The sequence below is a fragment of the Acipenser ruthenus genome, chromosome 21, assembly GCF_902713425.1.
Source record: "Acipenser ruthenus chromosome 21, fAciRut3.2 maternal haplotype, whole genome shotgun sequence".
Taxonomy (NCBI): Eukaryota; Metazoa; Chordata; class Actinopteri; order Acipenseriformes; family Acipenseridae; genus Acipenser; species Acipenser ruthenus.
In genome coordinates, this window is record NC_081209.1 from 15,354,296 (window position 1) to 15,369,861 (window position 15,566).

The 15,566-nt window shown below is 41.3% G+C and overlaps 1 protein-coding gene across 1 annotated transcript; it reads right to left on the minus strand.

The window, feature by feature from the left end:
* Positions 1 to 6,507: 6,507 nt before the first annotated feature.
* LOC117427812 (cytochrome c oxidase subunit 5A, mitochondrial-like) lies at positions 6,508 to 15,266 on the minus strand. The gene is made up of 5 exons (XM_034046133.3): positions 15,030 to 15,266; positions 11,389 to 11,505; positions 9,863 to 9,984; positions 7,331 to 7,459; positions 6,508 to 6,663 (listed from the first exon to the last, which is right to left on the minus strand). The coding sequence occupies exons 1-4, from the start codon at positions 15,100 to 15,102 to the stop codon at positions 7,346 to 7,348; spliced, it is 426 nt and encodes a 141-aa protein (XP_033902024.1). The 5' UTR covers positions 15,103 to 15,266; the 3' UTR covers positions 6,508 to 6,663; positions 7,331 to 7,345.
* Between the last annotated feature and the right edge of the window lie 300 nt (positions 15,267 to 15,566).

Here is a 15,566-nt window from a genome sequence, read left to right on the forward strand (position 1 = left end):
GAATACATTGGCTAAACTAAGATTCTTTTAAAATAATTTAAAAAAAAAACCTCTGGTTTTAATTTGTTTGAACAAATTTGATGTACCTTCAGTCCTATCCCGTCCCCTGTCCCCCGTCCCCCAGCCAGTCACATTGTACTGGTAGGTAATGGGCTTGAGGTGACAACCTATGGGATTGCTAATTCAATAATTTTAGTAAACAAGGAGTCTACATTACTGGAGGATTAACGTCCCACCCCCAGTCGTTCATCATAACACTCCATACCCTCCATTCGAGAGATGAAAGCAGGTGCTTGTGTGGCATTACGAGAGCAAGCGGCTCACAGTGTGGGAGTGAGTGACATGCCCCTCTCAGAGAATTTCTGAAAAGTTAACTTTAAAATATGCATTTCCTGCAACCTAGAATGCACATTTTTACATTTCAATACAACACAAAATCTGTATATGTTTCATTATGTCTCACAAAAATCTCACTTACAAATTTCACCATGCTGAAGAGCCTTCCCTGTCTTCTTAACCCTGTGCTCATGCTGAAGAGCCTCCCCTCTCTTCTTAGTCTTGTGCTCATGCTGAAGAGGCTTCCCTCTCTTTAACCCTGTGCTCATGCTGAAGAGCCTCCCCTCTCTTCTTAACCCTGTGCTCATGCTGAAGAGCCTTCCCTCTCTCTAACCCTGTGCTCATGCTGAAAAGGCTTCCCTCTCTCTAACCCTGTGCTCATGCTGAAGAGCCTTCCCTGTCTTCTTAACCCTGTGCTCATGCTGAAGAGCCTTCCCTCTCTTCTTAACCCTGTGCTCATGCTGAAGAGCCTTCCCTCTCTTCTTAACCCTGTGCTCATGCTGAAGAGGCTTCCCTCTCTTCTTAACCCTGTGCTCATGCTGAACAGCCTTCCCTCTCTTCTTAACCCTGTGCTCATGCTGAAGAGGCTTCCCTCTCTTCTTAACCCTGTGCTCATGCTGAAGAGGCTTCCCTCTCTTTAACCCTGTGCTCATGCTGAAGAGCCTCCCCTCTCTTCTTAACCCTGTGCTCATGCTGAAGAGGCTTCCCTCTCTTCTTAACCCTGTGCTCATGCTGAACAGCCTTCCCTCTCTTCTTAACCCTGTGCTCATGCTGAAGAGGCTTCACTCTCTTCTTAACCCTGTGCTCATGCTGAAGAGGCTTCCCTCTCTTTAACCCTGTGCTCATGCTGAAGAGCCTCCCCTCTCTTCTTAACCCTGTGCTCATGCTGAAGAGGCTTCCCTCTCTTCTTAACCCTGTGCTCATGCTGAAGAGGCTTCCCTCTCTCTAACCCTGTGCTCATGCTGAAGAGACTTCCCTCTTCTTAACCCTGTGCTCATGCTGAAGAGCCTTCCCTGTCTTCTTAACCCTGTGCTCATGCTGAAGAGCCTTCCCTCTCTTCTTAACCCTGTGCTCATGCTGAAGAGCCTTCCCTCTCTTCTTAACCCTGTGCTCATGCTGAAGAGGCTTCCCTCTCTCTAACCCTGTGCTCATGCTGAAGAGGCTTCCCTCTCTTCTTAACCCTGTGCTCATGCTGAAGAGCCTCCCCTCTCTTCTTAACCCTGTGCTCATGCTGAAGAGCCTTCCCTCTCTTCTTAACCCTGTGCTCATGCTGAAAAGGCTTCCCTCTCTTCTTAACCCTGTGCTCATGCTGAAGAGCCTTCCCTCTCTTCTTAGCCTTGTGCTCATGCTGAAGAGCCTCCCCTCTCTTCTTAACCCTGTGCTCATGCTGAAGAGCCTCCCCTCTCTTCTTAACCCTGTGCTCATGCTGAAGAGCCTTCCCTCTCTTCTTAACCCTGTGCTCATGCTGAACAGCCTTCCCTCTCTTAACCCTGTGCTCATGCTGAAGAGCCTTCCCTCTCTTCTTAACCCTGTGCTCATGCTGAAGAGCCTTCCCTCTCTTCTTAACCCTGTGCTCATGCTGACGAGCCTCCCCTCTCTTCTTAACCCTGTGCTCATGCTGAAGAGCCTCCCCTCTCTTCTTAACCCTGTACTCATGCTGAAGAGCCTTCCCTCTCTTCTTAACCCTGTGCTCATGCTGAACAGCCTTCCCTCTCTTCTTAACCCTGTGCTCATGCTGAAGAGTCTCCCCTCTCTTCTTAACCCTGTGCTCATGCTGACGAGCCTCCCCTCTCTTCTTAACCCTGTGCTCATGCTGAAGAGCCTTCCCTCTCTTCTTAACCCTGTGCTCATGCTGAACAGCCTTCCCTCTCTTCTTAACCCCGTGCTCATGCTGAAGAGTCTCCCCTCTCTTCTTAACCCTGTGCTTATGCTGAAGAGTCTCCCCTCTCTTCTTAACCCTGTGCTCATGCTGAAGAGCCTTCCCTCTCTCTAACCCTGTGCTCATGCTGAAGAGGCTTCCATCTCTTCATAACCCTGTGCTCATGCTGAAGAGGCTTCCCTCTCTTCTTAACCCTGTGCTCATGCTGAAGAGCCTTCCCTCTCTTCTTAACCCTGTGCTCATGCTGAAGAGCCTCCCCTCTCTTAACCCTGTGCTCATGCTGAAGAGCCTTCCCTCTCTTCTTAACCCTGTGCTCATGCTGAACAGCCTTCCCTCTCTTCTTAACCCTGTGCTCATGCTGAAGAGTCTCCCCTCTCTTCTTAACCCTGTGCTCATGCTGAAAAGGCTTCCCTCTCTCTAACCCTGTGCTCATGCTGAAGAGGCTTCCCTCTCTTCTCAACCCTGTGCTCATGCTGAAGAGGCTTCCCTCTCTTCTTAACCCTGTGCTCAGTGCCCTTTTAAAGCAGGTGGTATAAACTGACTTACTCCAAAAGTATCCTTTTTTTTAATTTGAGAACTTACATCTCTTACCCAAGTGCACAAATACTACAGGAGGAATATGCATTTTTGTGCCTGCATGATATACTGGGATACATAGCAGGAGAAGCGAATCGTGGCAGGACTACAGCACTTCTGAAATTGGTAGAGTACTGAGTTGGTTACCAATGTGTACTATAGCTCCTTAATCTGTAGAGTTGGCATGTGATGTGAATTTCAGAGAAGAGGCTCACAATTTATAATGTTGGTTCATTGCATTCCTCTTATTACCAATAGTGATTTGCCAGCTGCCATTCCATTTTCCAATAAGCATATATCTTCCCTATAACAGACTGCGATTTGGCTATAGTTAAAAAAACTGCACTTTATTTTAGTATGTAAATGTATGTATTGCTACACAGACATTTATTATCAGTCCCATGATGTATAATGCATCAGAGAAAAACCTAAAACAACTTTTGAAACATTCTAAATCATTAAGCATTCCATGAATTTGAAATCTTTGAATGGACTGTCTCTACCAGTATCTTTGTTATCTACCATCTCTCTAGCAGGCAGTACCATGTGGATGTGACTCTAGTGGCTTTGCGGGGCTGTGCAGGAAAAAAAAAATCTTCAGATGAAGCTCAAAATTCGGTACACACATCAATTTGTGGGGATTTGGTACCAAAGTTCGAAATTCGGTTTTGTAGCTAAATCGGTACAGTTGGAGGGTATGACACTCTCTTGAGAGATGACCTTTATATTAAAATCAAAAGCACCATGACGAGATGTATGTGTAGCAGCAGGAGCAGGCCTGTTTAGTTTTCATGTTTAATTTTCATGTTTAGTTTTCAAGTTTACTTCTCATGTTTAGTTTTCATGTTTAATTTTCATGTTTAGTCTTCAGGTTTAATTTTCATGTTTAGTCTTCAGGTTTAATTTTCATGTTTAGTTTTCATGTTTAATTTTCATGTTTAGTCCTCATGTTTAGTCTTCAGGTTAAATTTTCATGTTTAGTTTTCAGGTTTAATTTTCATGTTTAGTCTTCAGGTTTAATTTTCATGTTTAGTTTTCAGGTTTAATTTTCATGTTTAGTCTTCAGGTTTAATTTTCATGTTTAGTCCTCATGTTTACTTCTCATGTTTAGTTTTCATGTTTAGTCCTCATGTTTAGTCTTCAGGTTTAATGTTCATGTTTAGTCCTCATGTTTAGTCTTCATGTTTAGTTTTCATGTTTAATTTTCATGTTTAGTCCTCATGTTTAGTCTTCAGGTTTAATTTTCATGTTTAGTTTTCATGTTTAGTTTTCAAGTTTACTTCTCATGTTTAGTTTTCATGTTTAATTTTCATGTTTAGTCTTCAGGTTTAATTTTCATGTTTAGTCCTCATGTTTCGTCTTCAGGTTTAATTTTCATGTTTAGTCCTCATGTTTAGTCTTCAGGTTTAATTTTCATGTTTAGTTTTCAGGTTTAATTTTCATGTTTAGTTTTCAGGTTTAATTTTCATGTTTAGTCTTCAGGTTCAATTTTCATGTTTAGTCTTCAGGTTTAATTTTCATGTTTAGTCTTCAGGTTTAATTTTCATGTTTAGTTCTCATGTTTAATTTTCATGTTTAGTTCTCATGCGTGTTTAGTTCCCGGGGTGGTGGGAAGCGTGTGTACCTGCAGCTAACTTTACATTTACAGAATGCAAACAATCTGGAAAGACAAGTATGGTTTCTAATGAACTACAGTGCACAGTAAACAGTCACCCATGAATCATGTTGTTGTAGTGTAAAAGAGAGGCTATTAACATTATCCACAGTAGTTTGAACTCTTACACTTGCTAGTGAAGTGCTTGTGTAACAGAGAACCGCTGCTCTTGTCCTGACCACTCAGCGGTATAACGTCACAATATTACGGACTGTAGTGATATAGGTTGATATACATTATATGGTATTGTATGTAGTTGCAGTGCTGGGTAGCGCCAGTAGGGGGCACTGCAATAAAAGATGTTCAGCAGAAATAAACAGGCCTATGTGTTATCGCAGCTCATGTGTGTCTTAGTAGACCACAGGCCACAGAAAGCTACAACCTCTTCTCGAATATTAAGCACGTCTGATTAAAAGGGCTTTCATCCAAACTTCAACTTCAAATGAAACAAAAGAAACAGTTTTCGTTATGCGTGGTTAAACGTGAAACAGATATGGCAGTGGTGCGTTAAGTGAGCTGCTTTCATCAGTGATCCGGGTGAGTGGAAACATTCTTGTTCTGAGCCGCTCCGTTACTCAAAGCACCCACGGTTTCGATATAGCACTCCAAGAGGCAATATGATCTACTGTCCATAGAACACAGTCTACCATCATGTGGAGAGAGGTTTTGTTTTGCTACAGTAATTTGCTTAGAGCCACAGAAATATCACATTTGAACCATGATGTTTTAGCTACAGTATTAGAGATGGTCATTCCAATGCTCACAAGTCACTGTATTCAATGCCCTGAAGATCCCATATCAAGTCATGTAGCACATATAAAACAGCAGGATTGATTTTAAATTAAAACCATACCATTCACCCCTGGCCTGTACTCTGTGCACTCTGTCTACAATTAGACAGACAGCAGCATTGGACCGTTTCTCTCTCCCAGCAAACTGTTTACATTGATTTGGTGCATTTTGGCACCAGTATTTACCAGTATTAAGAACATTGTCAGGACACCCCTAATTAAACTGCATGATGAAAATGTACACATACTTTATACAAGAAAAGGTCAACCAATTCCAGGTTAAAACCCATTGTAGCGGATTCAACAAGCTGTTTCATTTAGTGTAATTTCAGAAAAGCAGAGTTCTTGCCTATGCTTTTCTGAAATTAAACAATTAAAAATTATTATATCTGCACACGTTCTGAACTCTTTGGTAGCATGCACTGCACACGTTCTGAACTCTTTGGTAGCGTGCACAGCACACCTCTGCACACGTTCTGAACTCTTTGGTAGCGTGCACTGCACACCTCTGCACACGTTCTGAACTCTCTTTGGTAGCGTGCACTGCACACCTCTGCACACGTTCTGAACTCTTTGGTAGCGTGCACCGCTACTGTACTTTTCTTCTTTACTTTGTGATAGTTGCTGTTAACCTGCAGTCCAAATGAAAAAAAAATTGCAGGCGCCGTCTTATTAAACTTTGCACTCTGCTGAGATAGTGGGCGGGCACTGCATGTCTTAAAACACACTCGATTGGCTATTGCTAGGTAACACTTTGCTTCTCTAAACTAATAGGATGCTGTACAAACTGATACAGATGAAGAGGGTATTCAGTTGCAGTGGTCACATCCTTATTCCAGAATGAGCCCAGAAAATGTTAATATTTTGGTGCTTCTCCACAGTAATTTGAAATAAAAAAGCAGCATTATTTTGCTGAGCTTGTGTGAGCTGGAGTGAACACTACTACCAGTTAGGCAGTGCCTGATAGAACTGTAGTACCAGTGTGTTGTATTTGTTTTAAAACTTTAAAAATTAAAGTTATCTTTGTTAAAAAATGACAAGTATTTCTTTAAATAGCCATTTAAAAAACAGATTTAAAAAAAATGACATTATACTGCGGTACGACGATAACCGTGCTATATTTGACTTTTGCCATATACTGTCAATTTGATACATCCCTAGTTCCAATGAGGACTCAACCCCTAAACCAATCAAATTATTACCGCGCATCACCTTGCGTAAAAGTGTTATCCCAGAAGAAGCACAAAGCTCATAAATCAGCACAAAGCCTCTCAGAGAGCTTTTTCCTTTATTGGGTCCATCTTCATACACAGCAGGACAACAAAGGCCATATTTAAATATCACACAAAGTATTGTTTTACGAGGCCGACACATCAAGTGCAGACGACGACTGTCGCACCGTTGGAAACAGTCCTCGGGGAAACCATCTGAAAGACAACAGATCAAGCATTACACTCCCTCCTCGTGCCGAATTAGATTCCATAAATGAAATCGCCACTTCAGTGAGCAGTAAGGTTTTCCCCAGTACTCGCTAGCTATTATTTTTACCCCCAAAAAGTAGGAGTTATACGTATATTTATACGACAGTTCATGGAACTCTATAATCTCAAGACAGTTAATTATTCTGTCAGATATGTACAAGTAAACCTACATTGAGAAAACAGCCATATTCAGAAACACAGATGTAACCTTTAATACAAATCTTCTATACCAACACTAAAAAAAAAAGGGAACTCCAAAAAAAATGTGCTTTGAGGATGCTGAGAAACTAAGTTTCCCAAATTATAGTTTTTTGCTCCCCTCCACAACAAGTGAAAATGTCACTTTAAAAGTAGCTATTACAATTGTTTATCATACAGTTGTATTGAAGATATAATTTGTGTGGAGTGGGCTACAGCATTTACCCATCACAGAAGAATGTTAATAACTTGTGAAGGATGAAAGTGATACATGGCATGAACAAATTCTCTGCCTGCAGATGAACACATTATGCAAGTCAACCAATGCAGAACACTGCAGGTCTGGAGGCAAGGACTTGAGCACATTGCTTGCAGGAGCGTGGAGGCTCAGGGAGCAGTGTTTAGAGGCACTCACTGAGATTACTGATGTCTATGCCGTATCCATGCCCAGTTCCTCTGGTGTGGAGATGCCCAGCTCGCTCAGTGTGGGTCTCAGCTCCTGAATGACGTAGGGGTAGATCTCTTTGTGAGGTCCGGCTTTATCCTGTCAATACAAACACACACAGACTGGAGTGAAGTCCCGGCACCAGATTTCACAGGAATGGGAATCTTCTCACAAACATGTTAGGAGTCTTTTCTTTATGCAACAAATTTAATTAGAATTCAAATCAATAAGAGACTAGCAGTTTTGATTGTACTCCTATAAAGTCATAATCCATATGGACAGACAGTTCACTATACAGGAGTGGTTTATCATATTAACCTTTTCAGGACCAAGCATTTTTCAGTGGGATGCTCCCCAGGACCAGGTGCTTTTTGGCTGTAGTTGACTCTCTTGAACACTGGGGAACATTATAAAGTACTTCAGAAACCATACAAAAACTTTTCACTCTCGTGTTATTCGATGACCCAAGGGACCTTATAATACTTCCTGAAAGTATTGATGTTTGGGCAGATTACAAGACACTGCTTGCCTACAAGGCCCTTCATCACACAGGTCCAGAGTATCTCTCCAACCTGCTGACCCGCTATGTCCCTGCACGCAAGCTGAGGTCCTCCGACTCAGGTTTGTTTGTTACACAAGCAAAAGCGCACCACACTCGGAGCACTTTTAGCTTCATGGACCCGACTCTCTGGAACTCTCTCCCAGCTTTAGTGCGTGTAGCTCCCACAGTTGCTCGCTTCAAATCAACTCTCAAGACCCACTTGTTCTCTCTTGCTTTCAATGCTCTTTAAGACTGCTATCTGTTATTAGTTGTTGTCTAAATTGCCATTTCAGCTTTTTCACTCCATCTCATTCATGTGATTCTGTATGACACACGCATTAGAATTCACATCCTAGCCTTGTATTTAATGTACTATGCCCTGCATTTCACTGTATTTAATGTATTATGCATTGTTCCTCACTATCTTGTAAAGTGCTTTGTGATGGTGGTCCACCGTGAAAGGCTCTATATAAAATAAATATTGTTTCACCTGAGTGATTGCAATGACATAATACACGTTTATTCTCAGGGTCTTTATAAGCAATAATGGACACTACTCTCGATTTATTTTCTCAGAATGAATATTTATAAATAACAGTTACTCATTTCATTACTATCAGTAATCAAGAAAAAAAACCATACCTGATACATTTAGTTCATGAAATAGTATATGCTTATATCCACTTGTTTCTTGATATTTATAAATGTTGTAAAAACACAGTATATTAAAACACATGGAGACAGAATACATGTTATAATATAATTGTAAGTCAAATACATCAGATTTACAGTGTTTCCTCCTTTTTATTCGCTCTAAACAAGTTCCTGTGACATTGTTTCTGCCTTTGTCTCTGCCTGGCTGCTGTAAACTGTCTCCGCCCTTTAGACACCAATAACCCCTCAGGTTTTTTTTTTCGTGTGACATCACTATCAGGATGTGAACGTCAGTCCCGCCCCTATCTGTTGATATGCGTTTCAAGCCTGTACTGCAAAGTACGGTGGCCCTGTATGTCTAAAAAACAAGTGCTTTTCTATCATATTTACACAATCGCTGTCCTAGAAGCCCACTTCAGTATGATCATGTTAACACGATCCCGGGCCTTAAAGGGTTAAAGTGTTACAGAATCCCCTGCAGTATTTACAAGAAACATTACCAATCATAGCAGTTGGTTTTCCAACACATTACTGATGTTTTTATTTTATTCACACATCATAGGTAAATGAACTAGGGCATTTTAAACTGACTCAGGAATATTTGCCAGGAGAAATCTCTCCTTGTACACAGTGTATCCAGTTCATGGTACCTCCTGTGACAGTGCTTCTGTTCTGAGTGAAAGTAGTGGTATACTGTACTGTGAAAATAGAAAACCAGAAAGAGGCTGATGCAGTGCTATCCTTGAAAGACTTTCTCCTGGCGAACGCTCCTGTATTGGTGGTTAAAACAATGTGGCAGTGAAACAGTACATTGTAGCTGTGTATGTACCATATATAGACAATAACTCAAGGTCAGTCACGAACATCATGCATGCAGAGTTTATATACTCTGCAATTATGAACTCAGTAAAGAATAAATCCAAAATAGTATTTTACTTGATTATCTGAAAAGTACATTTTTAACTTTTTATATATTTATATATTTATATATTTATATATATATATATATATATATATATATATATATATATATAAATTTACAGGATTGAAATTGTAAAATAGCTGAATACTGCATGTGAAAATAAATTTCACATTTAAATCTACTAAAGATTTACAGCCTTAAACAGAACTGCCATACATGGATTAATATTTCATATAACTCAGTTGTGAAAGGAGTATGGAGCCAATATCTTAAAGCACTTTCATCCTGAAGCAGCCATGGCTGACATGTCAGGACACAGCTGCAAAGGGAGCGTTCCGTTAGTTTGATGGAAGTTGAAACAGAGCCCCAGAGTGCTCACACTGACCTTGACAGCTTCCAGGATGCGGATTGCACTGGCCAGGTCATTCAGCCTCCTGCAGGCTCGGAGTGCTGCATCAAGGATCTTTGGTTCAGGTACCAAATCGTAACCAATCAGGGTGTTCATACCTTTAGAACAGGAAACCAGGCACAGGGTGAATGCCGACACACACACACTGTGTAGATTATACAATCACAGCAGGGGTGTACAGATATGTCATATCATAATAGATGGCTTGTATCAATGCAAGACCAAAAGCCACAATAACTTATTGTATTTCACCAAATGGTTCTTGAAATGACAAACCACCGTTTTGTAGTTGGTATAAACACATACTATCCCTATCCCATGTGTCTTAGCAAAATAAAAATGGTCCACCATTAAATGAGCATGTGAGATTATGCATCGTACAAGTATGGGGATACATATCATATCACGACCTGCATATTCCTGTTTGTATCGCATTGGGATACAAGTGTACCGCTGCACCCCTAGTATCCAGCACTAGACTATAATCCATATCATTTGCAGCCTGTACAGCCAATTACTTGCGACATTCACTTAGGTAAAGAATAATGCCAGAATTCTAATTCTGAGGATGAACTTGAGTAAGTAGCTGGGTTCGAGAAATATCAAGTTGCATGTCCCCAGGTTTGGCTACAACTGTTTAAATAAATGTAACTAACTTTTCTTTTCATTGTTAACATCCTGACAACTTTTTACACTTATAACTTTAAAGTCTGTTTCAAAGCTCTTTTCAAAATGGCCGCTGTAGTGCACTGATAGTGTAAGGATTATTGCCCACATTGTCAAACACTTAAAGCAATAACGATCCATGATTTAGTATGGAACAGCCAGAGCACTTGAGTGTTTTTTTTTTTTTTATTGCTCTTCCTGCAGTGATTTACAGCAATGTTGCGCAAACTTTATACACCGCTCCCCTTTTCTTGGTATACCGTTTGTTGCGCTCTCCCCACCCCACACACTGCATATTTTTGAAAGTGGTTAACAATTAAGCAGGATTCTAAAGGTTTAATACTTGGCTAACATTTAAATTTTAAACTAATACTCCCAGCATCGTGCTGTGGCTACTTCAGTACCAGCAATGGGCTTCCCCACTTGATCAGGAGCATATTCACTTATTTGTTGTAGGGGTTATAGGTGCAAGGCAGCGGCCATGCAGCTGGGTCACTGTGTGGCAGAGCACTTTCCTGAGAGTCTGTGTTTGAGGGGCAGGCAGTGTACATGTGTTCTTGCAATTGAGTAAAAACACAGAACTTCTGCCAAAGGAGAGAGTTACAATGATGCACAACGCTACTGTATTGTAAAATAATCTGATACGAAAGCAAAACCTGTCCTAACTTGACTGTATAGCAACCAGAAACTTGACTATTGTAGAAAAGAGAATGCACATAACATGTTTATTTTAACTGTGTAAAGTTAGAGTTTGAATTGATCAATAAATGATTAAATCACATGACTGACAGGCTGTGTAAGCTGGGTTTCAGCTCAGATCGCTTCTTCTCACTTACCTTTTTTTAGCTCCCAGGCATCGATGTCAGGCTTGTTGAAATAGGTGACCCAGCGGGCATCAAACTCCTCATCCGTCTCCTGCTTCCCATGTGAATAACAACGCGAGGCTACAGGAGCTGAGGAGAGCAAACAGACATGTTAGACACTGAACATTTACACAACGCGAGGCTACAGGAGAGAGGAGAGCAAACAGACATGTTAGACACTGAACATCTACACAACATGAGGCTACAGGAGAGAGGAGAGCAAACAGACATGTTAAACACTGAACACAAGGCTACAGGAGCTGAGGAGAGCAAACAGACATGTTAGACACTGAACATCTACACAACACGAGGCTACAGGAGCTGAGGACAGCAAACAGACATGTTAGACACTGAAAACTTACACAACACAAGGCTACAGGAGAGAGGAGAGCAAACAGACATGTTAGACACTGAACACAGACTGCAGGGTCCACAGATTCCTCATATTTAAAGAGGCTGCCATTAGAAAAATACTTGAACACCTTTGCATCCATTGTTTATTAAGCAAAAACTTGCATCAGACCAAACATTTAGAGACAAAAATCACTTACTACAGACAGAAAGGGGTGCAAAAGCATTTGCTTTATTTCAATCCTACTACAATCATTGTTCAATTGAAGTTTTGATTGTTAACTGCAGAAGGAGGGTGTTAAGCTCTTTTTCACATGGTTCATAAAGACTGCTGCCGGACACGGTATCATGCGATGATCAGAGACAGACTGTTGAAAGGAGTGGTAAACATTCTCATGACACAGCTTTTGACAGATGGCTTTATTCAAATTATATATCAATAGGCATTAAGCAACAAAACAGCTGTTAGGAGGCCAAAAAAATAAGTAAATCGGGATAACAGATTTGAAGAGTTGATACCGTCTACAGAAATGCCAGTTTAAGACCTCCAAGTCTCTTCAGGTATAAGTGGAAATTTAAAGGTGAAGAGACTTCTGAGGTCTTTAAAGCTTGTATTTGTACATGACAGTTGATCTACTCTTTAAATACATTTGAGGGTGACTGTTCAGGCTCCACTGTTGAAGGGTGGCAGTTGCAGTGTACTGATCATTAAATGACAGGTGAAATCTCTCTGCCATTCACTTTTACTGGGATTCCAAATATGACTGATTTGGTTGAAGTCAAGACTTCGAGAGGTAGCGGCACATAAACTGACTCAATTCACAGTAGCACCCGGTAATGCACCAGGAGTTAGCTTTTTAAAATCAATGTATTATGAAAGTTATGAGGCATATAAAATTGTGCAGTGTAAATTTACTGCCACAGGCAACTTTATTAAATGGCAGAGAAACAGGGACTAAAGCCCCTTCACACTGGCACGCCTGCCCAGGTGGAAACCTACTGGCTACCCAGGTCACAATCCCGCGTAGTGTAAAACCACATACCCAGGTAGCAGTGATCCACCGGAGGACGTGGGTTGACACGCTCCGACTCGGGCTGAGCGAGACAAAATGCATGAGGCTGTTCATAAGCCGACGCAGTAACAAACAGCCATTCCTGCGTGAAGGTTTCACTTCTGCCATATTTTTGACCTACCATGAGCCAGATTGCAGCAGGGATGAAGAAACATTTGCTCTAATCAACATTTAGGCTGACGGTTCAATCCAGAGAAGCTTGGATGGAATTGTCCTTAACAAGCTGCTTCCAGGGCATTGATTCGCGCAGTGTGTACTTGCATCTGTCACCCAGGTGAACCCTGCTTTATCAAAAGCAATGTGAAATCGCATCGCTAACTCACAGGAGACCAGGTCCTGATCCAGGTAGGTTCTGACCCGGGTAGAGCATGCCAGTGTGAAAGGGACTTCACAGTAGAGTAGCTGACTGGGATCGCTTTAGTTCCCCTGCCAATATAACATTGCGCTTTTTAAGATTGTCAGCTACCATCATGTGCAATACTCCTCTAGCGGGCACAAATATGCCCACAGGAACAACTGTGATTACCAATGACAGACAATGCATAAAGATCAGTGGGTAAAGGTTAACGATGGGTATAGCAGTTTACAGAAATCCAACCTACATTTTTATGTTATGGCCTTCTCGTCCCATAGTGGTTCAACTTTATTCTCCAATTAAAGTTAGTTTGGCTATCATACAAAACCTTTCAATAAGAGTGTCAAAGACATGACCTTTGGACACAGAGTGATGGTTGTACAGATTTTACTATTTCAGCTTTGAATTTGTACTTTCACTGTCTAACTGGTTTTGTATTCAGAAACCTGCAAATAACATAACAGGTGTCCACTCTTGGCGTCAGGTATGTAAGCAGTGGAAATGTGATTTCTGAGAGCAAGACATATCTTTCTAGCACCATGAACAGTATGTATGGCATAGTACCAGACTGATGCATTCCGGTCTATATTTGTAAAACAAAACCAATGTGAAGAGTCACCGAGACACACACAATCCCAGATGTTAAAGCAGGTCCTGCAATGATGTTCAATTTGACACCAAATCACATGTTGGTGTTTTCCACATTCCTCCACATTTTAGTCATGTCTACTCTTGACTGTCCAGTTTGTTTACAAAGTGTCATTTCAGATGCACACAAGCGGTTTGCTTTTTTCACTGTAATCACAAATAGTCTGCAGCAATTGGAGATTCAAAGTGTAACGGCATCAAGGGAAGAACCACCTTCCTAATAAAATGTACCAAAAACCTTTGTAAACGCCATTAAGAATACTACTGAATTTTCAAATAGAACACATCTTAGGTTTTTTTTATTTTTGGTTGTTTGATTAACATCAATGCACGCAAGTTAGCCATCATCCGTGGTTACCCAAGTCCTAAATCGGGAAACTCGGTAGTTAATTAAATTACTGTCCAGAAGTACCCTTATACTCCTCGTTGCATACGTCTATAAAACTGTTATAGCTGTACGCAATAACAGTTAATTGCTGCAGTGTTTCCTACATTTCTGAAAGTTACCTTCACCATAGAGGATGCAGGTGGCTAGGCCCGAAGCCTTACTCCAGTGGGTCATTGCAAGGGCACATTCAAACAGAAACCAACTACATCTCTCGAAATGGAGAAAGAACATACCTCACCAGCGAGTTTACTGACAAAAACAGATCACCTCGTTCAAATAAAGGGTTTAGAAAGCGTGGTTTATTTATAATGACTGAATGAAAGGTTCGCTGCGATGTGTCTACAAACAGGAAACATATGAAAATAGCCTTATACAGAAAATACATGTTTTAAGAGTGTGTGTGTAAAATTATATATATATATATATATATATATATATATATATATATATATATATATATATATATATATATATATATATATATAATGTGCACTTGACATGGCGATAACGGAAAATAAGCGCAAATGCATGCACTCCCCTTGTAACAACGGTTATCTACGGTACAGAACACACAAGTGCCCTCGAGATAACAGCTCAAGGTATTTTTACACCGACTTTATTTTTAATCCAATAAAATGGGTTAAGGCGGCTTCTGTTCCATACAGTGCAACACTGACCCGGACTCTGGCCGGCTTCCCTTCTCCCCGGCATTATGACCCTCCCAGAACTAGCCCGGCCCCCCCCTCCTCACACCGAAACCACGCTGTGTCGACCCCCGACTCTGCTCAAACCTGCTTACCGGTACGGGCGGCTTGAGTCCTGGCCAAACTCCGAAATCCGGAGGCGGTGTATCGAACAGCGGCTCTGAACATGGTGCTGAGCAGCAGAGAAAACAAACGGAACTAAAGTAAGACACTCAGAAGGGCATCAGTCGAGAGGAAGGAGAGCGCTATCAGGGACTGCGGCTGCGCAAAAGGACACCGACGGCACACGCATGGGGGCGGAGTAACGTAAAGACCATGCGTCATGCAGTCCATTGAAAGAAACCAGCGGGCTTATTACACAGGTACTGAATTTATAGATCTGCTTGCGCAGCCGCATACCATGGCATTTGCTGCATGGAGAAAAACTTTTAAAATTACATTTTATAAGATAATTACCCCACAAGCTTTCCGAGTCGTTTGTGGGGACATCCCTGTATACAGTCTGGCGGGACTGTGTACTCTCTTGTGCACAATATTAATTTAGCAATTTAAAGTGCGCCGCCTCGTTGGCAGATGTACTACTACGACTGTACTACCACTAATAATATGAACCCCCATCATCATTAATGTAG

Coding starts and splice junctions, on each gene's coding strand:
- LOC117427812 (XM_034046133.3), bottom strand. CDS start 15,102: ATGTTCAGAGCCGCTGTTCGATACACCGCCTCCGGATTTCGGAGTTTG. Junction 11,506..15,029: donor GACTCAAGCCGCCCGTACCG/GTAAGCAGGTTT, acceptor TGCTCTCCTCAG/CTCCTGTAGCCTCGCGTTGT. Junction 9,985..11,388: donor TGCCTGGGAGCTAAAAAAAG/GTAAGTGAGAAG, acceptor CCTGTTCTAAAG/GTATGAACACCCTGATTGGT.